The sequence below is a fragment of the Marmota flaviventris genome, chromosome 6 (genome assembly GCF_047511675.1).
Source record: "Marmota flaviventris isolate mMarFla1 chromosome 6, mMarFla1.hap1, whole genome shotgun sequence".
NCBI classification, from domain to species: domain Eukaryota; kingdom Metazoa; phylum Chordata; class Mammalia; order Rodentia; family Sciuridae; genus Marmota; species Marmota flaviventris.
The window spans coordinates 16,772,336-16,787,063 of NC_092503.1; the positions used below are offsets into that span (position 1 = coordinate 16,772,336).

Here is a 14,728-nt window from a genome sequence, read left to right on the forward strand (position 1 = left end):
GACCTTAAAAGAGCGTACTACAGGGATACTACCACATCGATGTTCATAGCAGCACAATTCACAATAGCTAGACTGTGGAACCAACCCAGATGCCCTTCAATAGATGAATGGATAAAAAAAATGTGGCATTTATACACAATGGAGTATTACACAGCACTAAAAAATGATAAAATCATGGAATCTGCAGGGAAATGGATGGCATTAGAGCAGATTATGCTAAGTGAAGCTAGCCAATCCCTAAAGAACAAATGCCAAATGTTTTCTTTGATATAATGAGAGCAACTAAGAACAGAGCAGGGAGGAAGAGCAGGAGGAAAAGATTAACAGCGAACAGAGACATGAGGTGGGAGGCAAAGGGAGAGAAAAGGGAAATTGCATGGAAATGGAAGGAGACCTTCATTGTTATACAAAATTACATATAAGAGGTTGTGAGGGGAAAGGGGAGAAAAAAAAAACAAGGGAGAGAATTAAATTACAGCAGATGGGATAGAGAGAGAAGATGGGAGGGGAGGGGAGGGGGGATAGTAGAGGATAGGAAAGGTAGCAGAATACAACAGTTACTAATATGGCATTATGTAAAAAAGTGGATGTGTAACCGATGTGATTCTGCAATCTGTATACGGGGTAAAAATGGGAGTTCATAACCCACTTGAATCTAAAGTATGAAATATGATATGTCAAGAGCTATGTAATGTTTTGAACAACCAATAAAAAAAAAGAAATTTTGAAGAATCTACAGCATTTTTCTATTAATTTTTATTGACTTATTGGACATTCTCAGTGTAAATTTATTTTACTAAAAAATTGTTTTATTTGAAAAGTTAGAGAGAGATATTTGGGTTCTGGGGGGTAGACAATCTTTTCCCACTATCTCTGTTCCTTCCTCATACCTTTGTTAACTTTTGACTACATTCTTATTACTTCTTTTCCCCTCTTTTTTTACTTTCATGTTCTATATTGACAAATGTAAACTGATTCATTCACGAAATATTTATCAAGTCTTCTACTATTATTACTCCTTGTAGTATTAGCATGCTAACATGAGCACTCATTATGAATCACGTCCAGCAATTATCATATTTAATTCTTTTTTTTTTTTTTTGGTATTGGGGATTGAACTCAGGGGTGCTTAACCACTGAGCTACATCCTCAGCCCTTATATTTTATGTAAAGACAGGGTCTCACTGAGTTGCTTAGGGCCTCAATAAGTTGCTGAGGGTGGTTCTAAATTCTCGATTCTCCTGCCTCAGCCTCCTGAGCTGCTGGGATCACAGGCATGCGCCACTACACCCAGCCTATCATATTTAATTCTATGTGAAGTTTTTTATTCTCATGTACAGCTGAGGAAATGAAGGTCACAAAATGAGGGCCAGAGAGGTTAATTAAATTACTGCTAATAACTGCCAAACTTGAACTCAGGTCTGTTTACTGCCAAAACATATGCTTTTAACCATTATACTCTAGAAAAAGTCAGATAAATTTGAAAAATTCCATGAGCTCAGAATAATCACAGCCATGGGGTATAGGCAGGAAGAAGTGATAAGACATCATTATGCTGCGGTAGAAAAAGCCAGGATTCCAAATGCAGCATGCCCTAGAAAGACAAAGGCAATTCATTTTGAAGGGCGTGGAGAACAATCAAAAGGTTTTAAGCAGGTAATACATGACAGAATCTGCATTTAGAAAAACAATTAGGCAGATATAAGAGAATGGACTGGAGACACCAAAAAGTGGGCTAGGCTAAGGGCAGGTAGACTAACTAAAAAGTACACATAAATGGTAATAAGGGTATGAACAAAATTTATGTAGTCATCTGATATCAGGTACAGATTGAATAAAAATTTCAATCTTTAAAATCATTTGTCAAGAGTAATATGTCTGAATGAGCCCCAATACTTTTTGATAAAAAGATTTCCAGTTTATTCAAATGGGAAGGCATACTATCACTAAACCCTCAAAATTACGGATTTCTAAAATTATGTATACTAAGAATACTGTAACAATTTATCACATTAATTGGAAAACTTACATATTAAAAGTATAAAAACAATTTTTTTTCTTTAGAATTGAGAACTTGTTAAGTCAAACTCAGTCATTTTACAATAAGAAAACAGAAGTACAAAGAGAGCCTTGCCCAATATGCATGGAGTGTCCAGTTAGTATTAGAATCCAAGGTTTCTGACTCTCATAACTACTAAAAATAGAAACATAATTAGTGTTTTACATTCAGAATTCATTTAATTCCTGCAACTAATCTATGAGACAGGCAGTATCCATATTTCAGGTAGGGGACAGAGAACCTCATGTTGGCAAAGGCCACATGACTGTCACACACCAAAGTTCATTTCTTTTCATCACAGCACAATAACTTAGAAGAGTTTTCTTCTAATGTTTATAAAACACCAGATTTGTATTAATAAATTCAGAAATCATTGAACACTGACCTGTAACATGCACCTGGACACAACAACTTCAGGTACTTCAGGGAATTTTTGTCGCAGGTCATGCAAAACCTGAAAATCAATTTGGTGGCTTCCTTGGGCCATTCGTATATTGCCTGATCAGGACTATCTGTACAATAGGCAATTCTAGGCCTTAATGGAATTAGTAATCATCTCTTCTGTCCAAGCATTTTCTGTGAAAGAAAGAAAAAAAATTTTAATGAGAACTGAGTATAGAATGAATATTATGTGGATTTAAAATTTCAGTACAAATGGGTATGTGCCTTAGCACCTACCGATATAAATGATAAAAATATTATTTTGGCCTAAAAAACTTAACATACACTCTCTTTTCAGTATAATTCCTGATGGCAAACTTTTATAATGGCTGTGGCAAAAGACATTCTATAAGAAATTATTGTCAGGATTGTCTTCCCTCATTTTTTAAAAGAAGAGCATGAAAAACTTTACTGATGTTTTTCTTAATGATTACAGACAATACCCTGAGGTATAAAATATCATTTGTTCCACTTAAAATTCTTAAAAGAACCTGAAAAAATTTGGTTCTGTAAAAAACTTTCACACACTTTGTTCAAGGCTTAATAATCTATCTCCAATAATACTTGATATTTTGGCTTTATTTTTCAGATATCCTTAAAGGCATAATCAACTCATTCTCAGGAGCTCAGCAATATTTTATTCCCTCTGTGTCTATTAAATCAGTATTTTTTAAAAAAATTCTAATACGTGGGCCTCAAGCATAGAGTTTTTTTATTTAACTGGTCAGGGAACAACCTGAGCATATGGATTTTTATAAGTTCCCTGGGTGATTCTAATGTATGTCCAAAGTTAAGAACTACCCCCTTATTTTCATTCCTAATGTAAATCATGATTAATTTTGAAAACCTCTTTGGGACATAAACAGGATACAGGTATAGTAAACCTAAATAAAATATTAAAATACTTAAAACCATACTATTTGATTATTACTTAAAATAAGACTTCATTTTAGGATAAATTTAACAAGACACAATCTCTTTAAAACTAATTTTTTATTTGTAGTATTTCTCTTTTATCTTCATTAACAACTTTCAATTTTAGGAATGTAAGAACAAGGTCTCTTTTGTTCATTATTGTGTACCTAGCACTTTATAGTCATCAGTCTAATATAGTAAAAGAATTCCTGAGCCCTCAACAGAATAAAAACTCATTTAGCTATTATGCATAGTAAGTCTTTTAAGTTGATTATTATTTGATTAAATTTTACTTAATTTTTTTTAACTGATGTGACTTCAGTTCCGTTACATCTCATAGGTAAAATTATTACCAATCCTAGTTATTTGCATTACAGATTTCCCTAACGCATTTCTACATAAAAAACACACAAGCACACACAATTTTGGCACTCAAAGTAGTGTTTCTACAAATGGGCTGCAGGGGAAAAGAGTAACACTGGAAACTGGTAAGTGATATTTAACATAAGGGGTAATTAACATGCTACAGAGCTGTTCATCTTAAGAAAGTCTCCTTTGACATCTCTCCGACTACCAGCCTATTTGTCTCATTTTGGGCTAAAGCTCCTTGGAAGAGCTATTTATACTTAAAATTTAGTCTTCATTTCTTCCTTTTAATCTCTTTTTTTAGGCCTACCCATCAGGCTTTCAGGTCACGAAATGAGTTCTCACTTCTCACTTTAAAAGATCACTCCAGTTTATGACCCAGTCAACTATTTCCTCATTCTCTGAACAATTTCTTCATTTGGCTTCTGAGATATGTACTGTTTTGGCTTTCCTTCTACCTACAGGTGGCTTCTTTTCAGTTTTTTTTTTTTTTTTTTCCCAGATCCTCCCTTTTCTGGCCATCTGCATACTGGTGGGCTAATGGAGTTCAAATATATGTCCAAAAATTCAGCTTTTAATCTACCCCCCTTCCAAACCACCCTTTCCCAATCTTTTCCACTCCATCATTCACCTACTTGGTCTTTTCTCTTATCCCATATCTAACATCAAGTCTTGTTGACTTTACTTCACAAGGTATTTTGAATCTGACTACTTTTCTTACCAGTTATTGCCCTTGCCCAAGCCATCATAATTCACCTAGATTACACCCCTTCAAGTCTTCTAAATGGTCTCTTCTCTACCTTCATTTTTTCCCCTAACTCTCCTTTCTATGCTCCCAGTCTTCCCCTAGTAAGCAGAGTAATCTCTATGAAAAGTAAACCAGAGCAATTACACACTGTTAACTTTGATGTTATAAGGCCTCTTACCAATTACCAACTCTCTAACTTCATCTACCACTTTTCTTATACCTTCAGTTCCTAATGGTCTTCTGGTGAATTCTCAAAGAAGGCAATCAAATTCCTCCCTTTGGGCTTCTGGCTCTTCTGCCTGAAACATTCTTCCCTTGCAGGGTTCCCTCTCTTAAATTCATTAAGATCTCTGATAAAATGTCACTTCTAGGCTGGTACTGTGGCTCAGTAGCAGAGTGCTTGCCTCGCACATGTGAGGCACTGCTTTGATTCTTAGTACCACATAAAAATAAACAAAATAAAGATATTGTGTCCATCTATAACTAAAAAATAAAAAAAGATTTTTTTAAAAAGTCACTTCCTCAGAGACTGCTTTCCCCTGATCAATCTATCTAAAATATTGCCACACCTCTTCCTACCACATTCTCATACTTTTTCTTTACTTATCTGGCATATATTTGATCCATTATCTATCTATCCCCCAAAATTTCTCCACAGAATCAAGGCCTTTAAAGTTTACTGCTGTATTTCCAGGATCTAGTTCATTCCTGTTATACAAAAGATAACAATATTCATTGGATAAAATAAAGGTTTTACTATAGGTTCTTTAATATCATAGTTTCTAATACATATTGCAAATGAAATTTGGAGAAAATAATTATTTTACACAATTTTAGGGAGAGGCAAATAAATCCTCAGTCTAAACGAGGAATACTTTTACTTGAAAGAGGAACTGTGAAAACAAATTGTAACTTACTGCATTATTAAAACATTTTTAAAAAGCTCTTACCATACGTTCTTGCCTTTCTAATATTACAGAGTACACAAAACAAGAAAATTATTCAAACTGTACAACTGTACTTTATGTACACTTCCTGCTGTGACTCAATAGATTCTACTGAACCAACTCTTAAAGAAATAATATCTATAAACATTAGACAAAGTATCAAAAAAACTACTTTAAGGCAGAAATATAAATAGAAAAAGAAAAGCAAGAATGTGGAAGAAGTAAACAACAGGATGACCTTCCATTTTAAAACTGCTTTTAGCCAGAAAGTAAGAATCTAATTGGTTTGAGTAGCTAAAACCAGACCGAAGACCTATAGTCTTTATTTGCCCAAAGAACCAAAGGGCAGACTTTGGCATGACCACAAAGACTCACTAAGAGCCTAGCGATTACATCATGGAAAGGAAAATCAGAGAGATGAAGCCTCAAACCCTGTGTATACACTCTGTACATATACGTGATCTCTATACATATGTGAGACAGATTCCAAGCAACCAGGTTAAGCTTAAAAAAACTTATCTGAGATTCCAGTTTGTAGTGTGAGTTTAGTCTACTTAAATGCTTACTAAAACAAACCAAACATCAATATCCATTGGAGGAACACAACAGAATCTGGAATCTCATGTCAATCATATTCTAATTATAATCTAAAACTGTTGCACAGAAGAAAGAAGAATAAAATGATCCATGCCCAAGATAAAAGGCAATCGTTGGAGAATAAGTCCAAGGTGGTTCAGCTGCCTGAACTGACTTAAGGATTTTAAAACAATTGTTTTAACTATGCTCATGGATGTAAGAGCAAATATGTTTGGACTTCTCAGTAAAGAGAAGGAGGAAAAAGAGGAAGAGGGAGGAGAAGAAAGGAGAAGAGAGCAGAACCACCACCAAATGGAAATAAGATATCTGAAATGAAAAATTCACCGGATGGATATACCACAGATTAGAAATGATAGAAGAGTCAGTGACTTTTAAGGCAAAGCAATCTGAAGGATGGATATTTTAATCAAAATTTGGATAATCATGACATTATTATTTACAATTGGGACTATCATCATCTATTTATTTATCACTCACAGATTTAAAGAATATCCAGTTTAAGCACCTGTTGTGCTGCGGATTCAAGTATTAGAGTCTATATTCCTGCCCTTCAGACCACAGAAATTCCTAGATTCAAGTTTGATATAAATACAAATTCATAATTAAGGTAACTATCTTAACTTACTATCCACCTCCTTCTGCTACCGGATTTGCTGCCTGCCATCTTTCTTTTTGTTATCCCAGCCATGGTTTTCATCTCTTTCACATCATTCAAAGTCAGAGATTAGAGGGTAACATGGTACATCAGGAAAAATTATAAAGAACAGAGAATAATAAAAGCAAGTGAGGATCAAATCATGAACTGCCTTATAGAGGGAATTAAAATTGGGGGTTTTAGCTGGGAGCAGTGGTACATAACTGCAGTCCCAGCTACTTGGAATGTTAAGGCAAGAGGATCCCAAGTCTGAGGCCAGTCTCTGACATTGTCTCAAAATAAAATAAAAAAGGGAGTGGGTATGTAGCCGAGGAGTAAGTAGAGTGCTTGCTTAGCAGGCACAAAGCCCTGAGTTCAATCTAGTACAGTAAAAATAAACAAAAATCTTGGGAGGTTTTATTTTAAGAACAATGGGAAGTTACTGAAATATTCGGGACAGTAACATGGCTATAGTACCGAGGAAAGGGCAAATGAATATAAGAAAACCAGCTACAAAACTCTGCTATAGTCTACCCTGGAAAAGGTAATAGTTTATATTGTAGAGATGCAATGGAGGCTGGGTAAAAAGAAGTATAAAAATTTAAAGGATATTCAGGAAGTAAATATTTATAGGGCTGGGGGCTCACTGGTGGTGTTTGCCTAGTATATGTAAGTCCTTGGGTTCAATCCAAGTTTTTTTAAGCTTGGTAATGAACTGGATATCAGGATGAAGGAGCAGCATCAAGGTTGACTTCTCTATGAACTACAGAACAACAGAAAAGTCCAAGAATACAAAGAGAATTACAGGTTTGTTTTTCAACATGTGGAGTCTCAGGCTACCTTAAAACATCCAAAGAAAGATGTCTTACGGTGTTGGGAAATGAGGGTCTAGAGCTCAGAAGAAAGTCTAAGCTAAAGACAGAAATCTCAGAGGCATTTTTGGTGCTGGCATTAATTAAAATCCGAGTGCAGAAGAAACAATTTTACCATATCCTATAATTTAAGAACACATGAAGAAATATATTCTTGGTAGTATTATGGTTTAAAACATAATAGTCACTATTAATTTTTTTCATAAAGGCCAACATTCCTTCCATATTCAACAAACCTTAACATGTATAAATACCAATTTAAAGATATCTGAATAATTCATTGTTCAAAAATATTTTAACATGATATTATACTGTAATGAAAACTTTAAATAAAAATTTAAACCAGAAACACATAAATAATTTTAAAAGTCATATAATGCTACAAGGTATATTTATCAAGAAAACCTGTGGTTTCCCTGCCTCACATCTCTCCATACCTATTGTGCAAAGGTAACCACTGAGTTATTTCTCCAAGTTCCTACATAAAATGATCATAGGATTACTTCCCGAATTTTCAATTTTACATATTATCTATGAATTTCTTACTATGGAAAATAAAGATTAGCTTTAATTCTGCCCTTACCCCTTGGGTACATTATACTTCTCTACCTCTGTATCCTTCTGCCCAGTTACTTATTTCACAATTTTTGTTTAATCAGTATTCAGTGTTTATATTACTTTTTTGCCTACAAATATCACCAAGTAATTTCTCAGTCTATAATGAGGAAATGGACCATATATACCTCCAAGAATCCTTTCCCAAACTAGCATTTTGATTCTTAGTGAAAAACAAAAAAACAAAATATTAAACAACAACAAAACACCCTGTAGAATATTAATCAAATATAGCCCAGTCAAAAGCTGGATTTCCATCAAGCCAATAAACAGTAGAACTCTCAAATTCTCATGAGGTGGAGGGAGGATGGGGAGAAAATGGAGAGAGGGGAGAGAGGAAAAGCATTTCTATTCTACAACTGAAGTTATAAATTCAGAGGAGATGTACTACTGTATAGTAAACAGACTACCTTGATAAGAGATTAAAAACAAATATCCACAACAATGTCCACAGAAATAAAGAAAACTTTGTCAAAGATTGAAGATGATAATCTAAAATGGGGGGTGGGTAGAAAGAATGGGAAAAAAAGAGGGAGGTAATTCCATCAAAATAGAGGAAAGATCAGCAGACAAAGGGGATCAAGGGAGAGGAAGAAAGGACAGAATACGGGAAGAACTTTTGTATGTACATTTGTATGTACACAGGAGTACACCACAGTGAATCTCTCCATCAAGTACATCTACAAGGCACTAATTAAAAAATAAAACCATAGTAAATTACACAAAGATCAGTAGAGTAAAATAAAGAAGTAGGGAGGGGGAGTTCTGGGGACAGAATTAGAGCAAATTATAGTCCATGCTTTTGTGATTATGTCAAAATGTATCCTAATGTTATATATAACTAAAAAGATACATTAAAATATAAAATAAAAAGAATGTTACAAGAAAAAAGTGTAAAGAAGTAAATATAGAGCTAAATAATAATAAATTACCACTTTTAAGCTTAAAAAATAAAGGAAAAAAGACTGAAACTGATTGCCCCTGATCATTCTTCCCTTTCCCTCATACACTAAGCCAGATAGTGGCTATCTTATGGACTGTTATGAGAATTAAATTGGTAACCCATGTAAGATAAAAAAACAGCAATATCAAAAAGCACACAGTAAATACAGGTCAATAAAATAGTGATCCCATTATTTCATCCTATGTAAAATGAAAAAGCAAAGAGTTTCAAGGATTAGTGTGTATGCAGTGAAAGTGAACAGTATTACACCTGCCTGGCATACAGCAAAAAATATAAACTGTGGCAGTAACTATTTATTTTAAATATTATGTATTTTCACAAAGTAGAAATGCTACCCTGGCTGCTGAATGCTGAAGCTGACAGAACCTCTTGAAGCCCTCCTTTCCAACGTACATGGGACGGGAAACAAGTGTAACCGAGGAACTCTGAGAAACCTATGTGAAAAAGCTCAAGATTCTAGGTTGCACATGAGTGCTAGGAAAGATCATAAATTGTACCACAGGTATTTAATAGGAAGTCCCTCGGGACTGAGGGAGGGAGTGGGAGATACAGATACTTAAATGATACAGTTGAAGTACTAAGAAAGGCAACCAAATAGTGGACATATTTTGGAGATAATAAGCCACGTGTCTGGGTAGAATAAGACAGGAGGGACAAGAGGAAAGAAGGGGATTATGAAGAAGGTGCTGGGGTGGGGAGTTGTTATGGAAGAAGATAAGCAATGAAGCCTTCATGTGTATGATGGTTTTTATTAAAGAAGACCTTGGAATACACTAGTACTACAGTTTTAATGTTATTATGCAAAACTGTATGTATATCATTTTATTTTTGTTCCTTTCTTACATGGCATAATTCTAGTGGTACAAATTTTAATTATTCCAACAAAGAAAAATAGTTCATATTGAAAACAAAATAATATAATGAAGAAGAAATATGCCAAATTCACTCCCCCAACTGTATTAGTTTCTCCCTCATTTTATGAATATGAAGGTAACATTTCAACATATCCTAAAATTAAATTCTGGTTTCCATAGTAACTACTAGAAATGATAATATTTTCTGTAAACCATGAAATCCTGAGTTACACAGGATTCTAGCAAGTTATCTTATAAAAGTTTATAATTTAAGAGGTTAGGAAAAAACCTGTTGGCCTCTAGACTCTTTGCTAGACTTCTTCTACCCATCAACACAATTTCACTTCTTACAACCAACCCATGATTATAAACAAAATTCTTCACATGAGTAATGTCAGTTCCAAAGCTGTGAGATCCCTTGCCTACTTCTGTATCCTAAGTACCTGTATATGAAAAATGGATGTTCGGTATACATTTTCTGCAATGAATCTCTAAATAAACATCAGAATACATCTAGCTTTTAGAGACTAGTATAACAAGGAGTATCTATCTTCCCAAATGTAAAAGTTTTCTTCACCTTCAGCTGTAAGTTAGTTCTACACTGTTTTGAAATGATAAATTTGTTCTAATACAGTTGATATAGTGGAGAATAATTTGAGCATTAGGTGAATTTTGCTACAATTTCACTTGGGAGAATCACTAGGTAAACACAGAAAACCATATCTAACTGGAACAAGCTGCATACAAATCCATACAAAAAAGGAACACGCCTCTAACATCTACCTACCAGCTACTTCATCAGCATGTTATGGATTACACATACCCAGTTATATCTTGTGTTACAACTTCCCTTCTGGTTTCAGAAAATCCTTTTTGGACTACTTCACAAAACTCATGAGCTACAACCCAGTGAGCTCACTTCTCATAAGTAAACTTCAAGTCTCGTTCAAGGAGAAGCACAATGTTTATTGTAGTATTTATGTAATTCCTAATCATTTAACATGAGTAAAACTGTATTATCATTTTCATTAAGATTCTTGTTTTTATTTTTAATGTTTGCAGATGAAGATTTTGAGTGCTATATCCCTAATCTCCTTTTTTCAACAGGTACATGTCATTTTTGGTGGTATGCTTCTGCATGTCATAGTGATGTTCAGGAAGACATATGTTAAATTTTTAAAAGAACTGGCTATATGTCAAAACTCCTTTGATCTCAACAACTGTTAACACTACCATTCCCAAAATGTCCAGTGGGAAAACCACTTATCTGGTTATCAATATGATGCTAAAATTTCTTCACACTAATTACAATTTGTGTCTTCTGTGGATTGACTAACATTATCAAGACTGTAGTGAGTTATTCTGAAATAATATCTTCATCATAAAAAGGATTGATATGCAGTGTATTACCGCCTATGCCAGTTAGATAACATTTGGTACACTACACATTTGATAAATCTTACAAGAATTTATAAATGTCATTAATTTAACCTAAAAAGTCAACACTTTTTATAGCAAATTATTGGAATATTTCTTGGAATATGATGTTACAATTCTATAAAGGCAAAACACTTAATTTTAGCTGTAAAGTTAAAAATATAAAATTCAAACACTATCACCACTGAAGATAAAAGTAAGAAAATTATAACTAATTTTTAGCATAAAGTTGATCACCAAAAGTTCTAACACTGAACCATGTTACATAGGCAAGCTGTTATTTGTAAAAATAAAATAACAGAAACATCAGTCGTCCAAATACTAACTTCTTTAAGTTAGCTATTAGGTTCAGTTTTACTGTTATTTAAGACTGAAGAGACCCAAGGATAATGTTACCAAAAGTCAGATATCTCAACTTTATAATTCTAAAATGGGATAATTTATTTTAAGAGAACTATTAACATTAATAACTAAAGTAACAAGATGATCCATACTACCACCTCTTAAAAAGAAAACTTCCCCACAAAAAATTTTCCAATTTTTTAATTTAATGCATCACTTCAAGACTATGAATGTTGACATTTCTTATGGATAAAAGACTAACCAGTTATAAGTTCTTCTAAAAGGAATGTACAAGTCAGCCACACTTGGCAATTTATGTATTGTGGTTTTGTGGTGGGTGCTACCATTTTCTAAGGATTGAGAAAAGTGCAATAAATCTGAGATGACATAGTGTACAACTGACTACCTTGTGTGTATTTTCCTATTCATATATCATAATTATTTCCCAATATATTAGGGTTTTAAAGTGAAAACAAAGTTACCATTCAAAACAAAGTTACTCTTCTCACTATTAGTTTTGGACAATCTACCATGTGCATAAAAATCATCTTTAAAAGAACACAGAAGCTAAATATATTAATAAGTTCTTACTTATGGGTAAAAGGAGGAAAAAAGCAAATGAAAGTGACTGGAAGAACCAGTTTTCCTCTTTCACCAACCACAATCATTTTTAATGAATCAATTAACTCAATGACACATGAAAATTGTATTATGGCTGAATATAACTTCAAACTCCACCTTAATAGGAAGATTCAGAGAAAGTTTAAGAAGTTTCATCAACTGATTCCTATATAAGTTCAATCCCTCACTTTTCCCTGTTCATCTCAAATAACTTTGCCCATATTCTTTCTAATGTCGCAACCCTTAGCCAACATACTCCCAGAGTAGACTGCCGGCCAGCTGCTAGAGGGGTGTGTGTGTGTGTGTGTGTGTGTGTGTGTGTGTGTGTGTGTGTGGCGGGGGCAGGGGTGGGAGGAACTCCCAGAGAGAAAGAGAGAAAAACTCCAAGAGTGAATTAAGTTTATAAGTTAGACACAGTGTAAGTGGACATGTAATTAATAATAAAGTACTGAGAGTTCTACCTTTCTATCCATCTATATACAAACAAAAGCATCTAGAGAAAAACACATGTGTATAAAGAGATGTAAACAAAGATCGTGTGCCATTACCAAAGAAAAACTCCAATGTCTATCACAAAGGAATAAATGTTTGCATAGATATACTAAGAAACACCATGTCTTTTTCTTTCTGTAGCAAATTAAGATCCAAATAGTTATATGGCAAATATTATAAGACATCATTTGAAAAAGATTAAGATGCAGAATTCATGTATAATATGATACTCTGTAAAAAAATGACAAGAAGGTTTATTTAAAGAAAAATATTTGTTTGAATACATAGGAAAGATTATAAAGGTAGTCCCTATAAGTTTAGTTCCAATTCTGTAATGTTTCAATTTCTGTAGGAAAATATATTTATCTATTACTTGAAAAATTAAGCATCAACAACTGAAAGATTAGAATTAAAGAAAAAGAAAAAAATCTCTCTATAAAATTAATCTCTATATATTTCCCCATGACACTCCTTGTATTTTGATATGGGTAGAATAGAATGAGTTATTTGAAAGTAACTGTACTTAGCCAACAACAGCTACTTTCAAATAATTCAAACTGTTACTGATATGCAGTTAACAGTTGAAGCAATGATCAATTATCAGGATGTTTAAAAAACTGGATACATATATATTTTTCTAACACTTTTATTAGTGCACTATAGTTACATATCATATTGGGTTCATTTTGACATAATCTTTACATGCATGGAATTTAATTTGTTCTAATTTCAGTCCCTGGTGCTTCCTCTTCCCTTCCCCTCCTCCTTCCTCCTATTGCCCCTCCTCTATTCTACCGTCTTCCTTTTACTTATTTATTTTTAAATGGCTTGATATACACAAAGGCAGAATTTACTGTGGTACATTTATATATGTACAGTTACATTTTTAACTATTCATATGTTTAGGTCTGTGACTAATCATTTCTAAACTTAGTCTCCTAATTTATGACATACACAGTTAAAACAAAAAAGGCATGTCTCATTTTTTTTACCCCAAGGAACTCATGGTAAACCTCTTACTCAAGCCCTTAAACTAAGTAAGCAATATTATTATCTACGATTAAGAATTTAATTGGTTAAAAGAAATAAGTAGGGAGTATAAGAAAAAGTAGGTTTATTATAGTTTAAGAGTTCCTCAATAAACCCTATACCCTATCCACAAAGGAAGAGATAACACACTATTTTATCTGAGCTCATAGTGTAATTCCTCTGGTTCAGCACTATGGTCCAGGTCCTATGCTAAATGTTTAACGTTTATCACTTTAGTTACTTCTCACTAGAGTCCTGTAGCGAGGATTAAATAGAAATTACAGGAGAAACTCTACATGCAATGCAGGACAAACAGAACAATAGACATCCTTTATTAGGTATTACTACTACCTAACATCTAACCTTATTAATTCAACCTTCACTTTACTGCAGTCAGTATTCCAAAATACTCAATGACTTATATGCATTAGTACTAGGAAATCTTCTGTGAATTTTCACTGCCTAACAAAATAAATGAAAGTCCAAATTCTTTCACCTGACATTTGAAAATATGTATGACACAGCTCCATCTCCCATCAAATTCCCACTATCTTCTAAGCATGTTAGATGTTTAGATAATGTTTTTAGAACATACAACTTAGAAATAATAATTTTTGAAAAACACTCTTGCCACATTCTAAAGTTAAATTCTAACCTTCAGGGCTTGATAGAAACGCATTACCTTCTTTACCAGGTTGAGTCTTTCTGGTACTCTCAAGTAAATACACCATAGTATATTAGTGTCTCTACTATGATACTTTCATATTACAGTTGTCCCTCAGAATTCAAAAGGGA

The 14,728-nt window shown here is 33.6% G+C and overlaps 1 protein-coding gene across 3 annotated transcripts in view; it reads right to left on the reverse strand.

Annotated features, from left to right (window-relative positions):
• Tab2 (TGF-beta activated kinase 1 (MAP3K7) binding protein 2) overlaps nucleotides 1-14,728 on the reverse strand; it is a 75,575-nt gene that overhangs the window by 34,469 nt on the left and 26,378 nt on the right. For all 3 annotated transcript variants that reach the window (XM_071612920.1, XM_071612921.1, XM_027939440.2), the window contains one exon: nucleotides 2,445-2,635. In XM_071612920.1, the coding sequence (XP_071469021.1) occupies nucleotides 2,445-2,546 (102 nt within the window). In that variant the 5' untranslated portion in view covers nucleotides 2,547-2,635. The remainder of the gene's footprint in view (nucleotides 1-2,444; nucleotides 2,636-14,728) is intronic.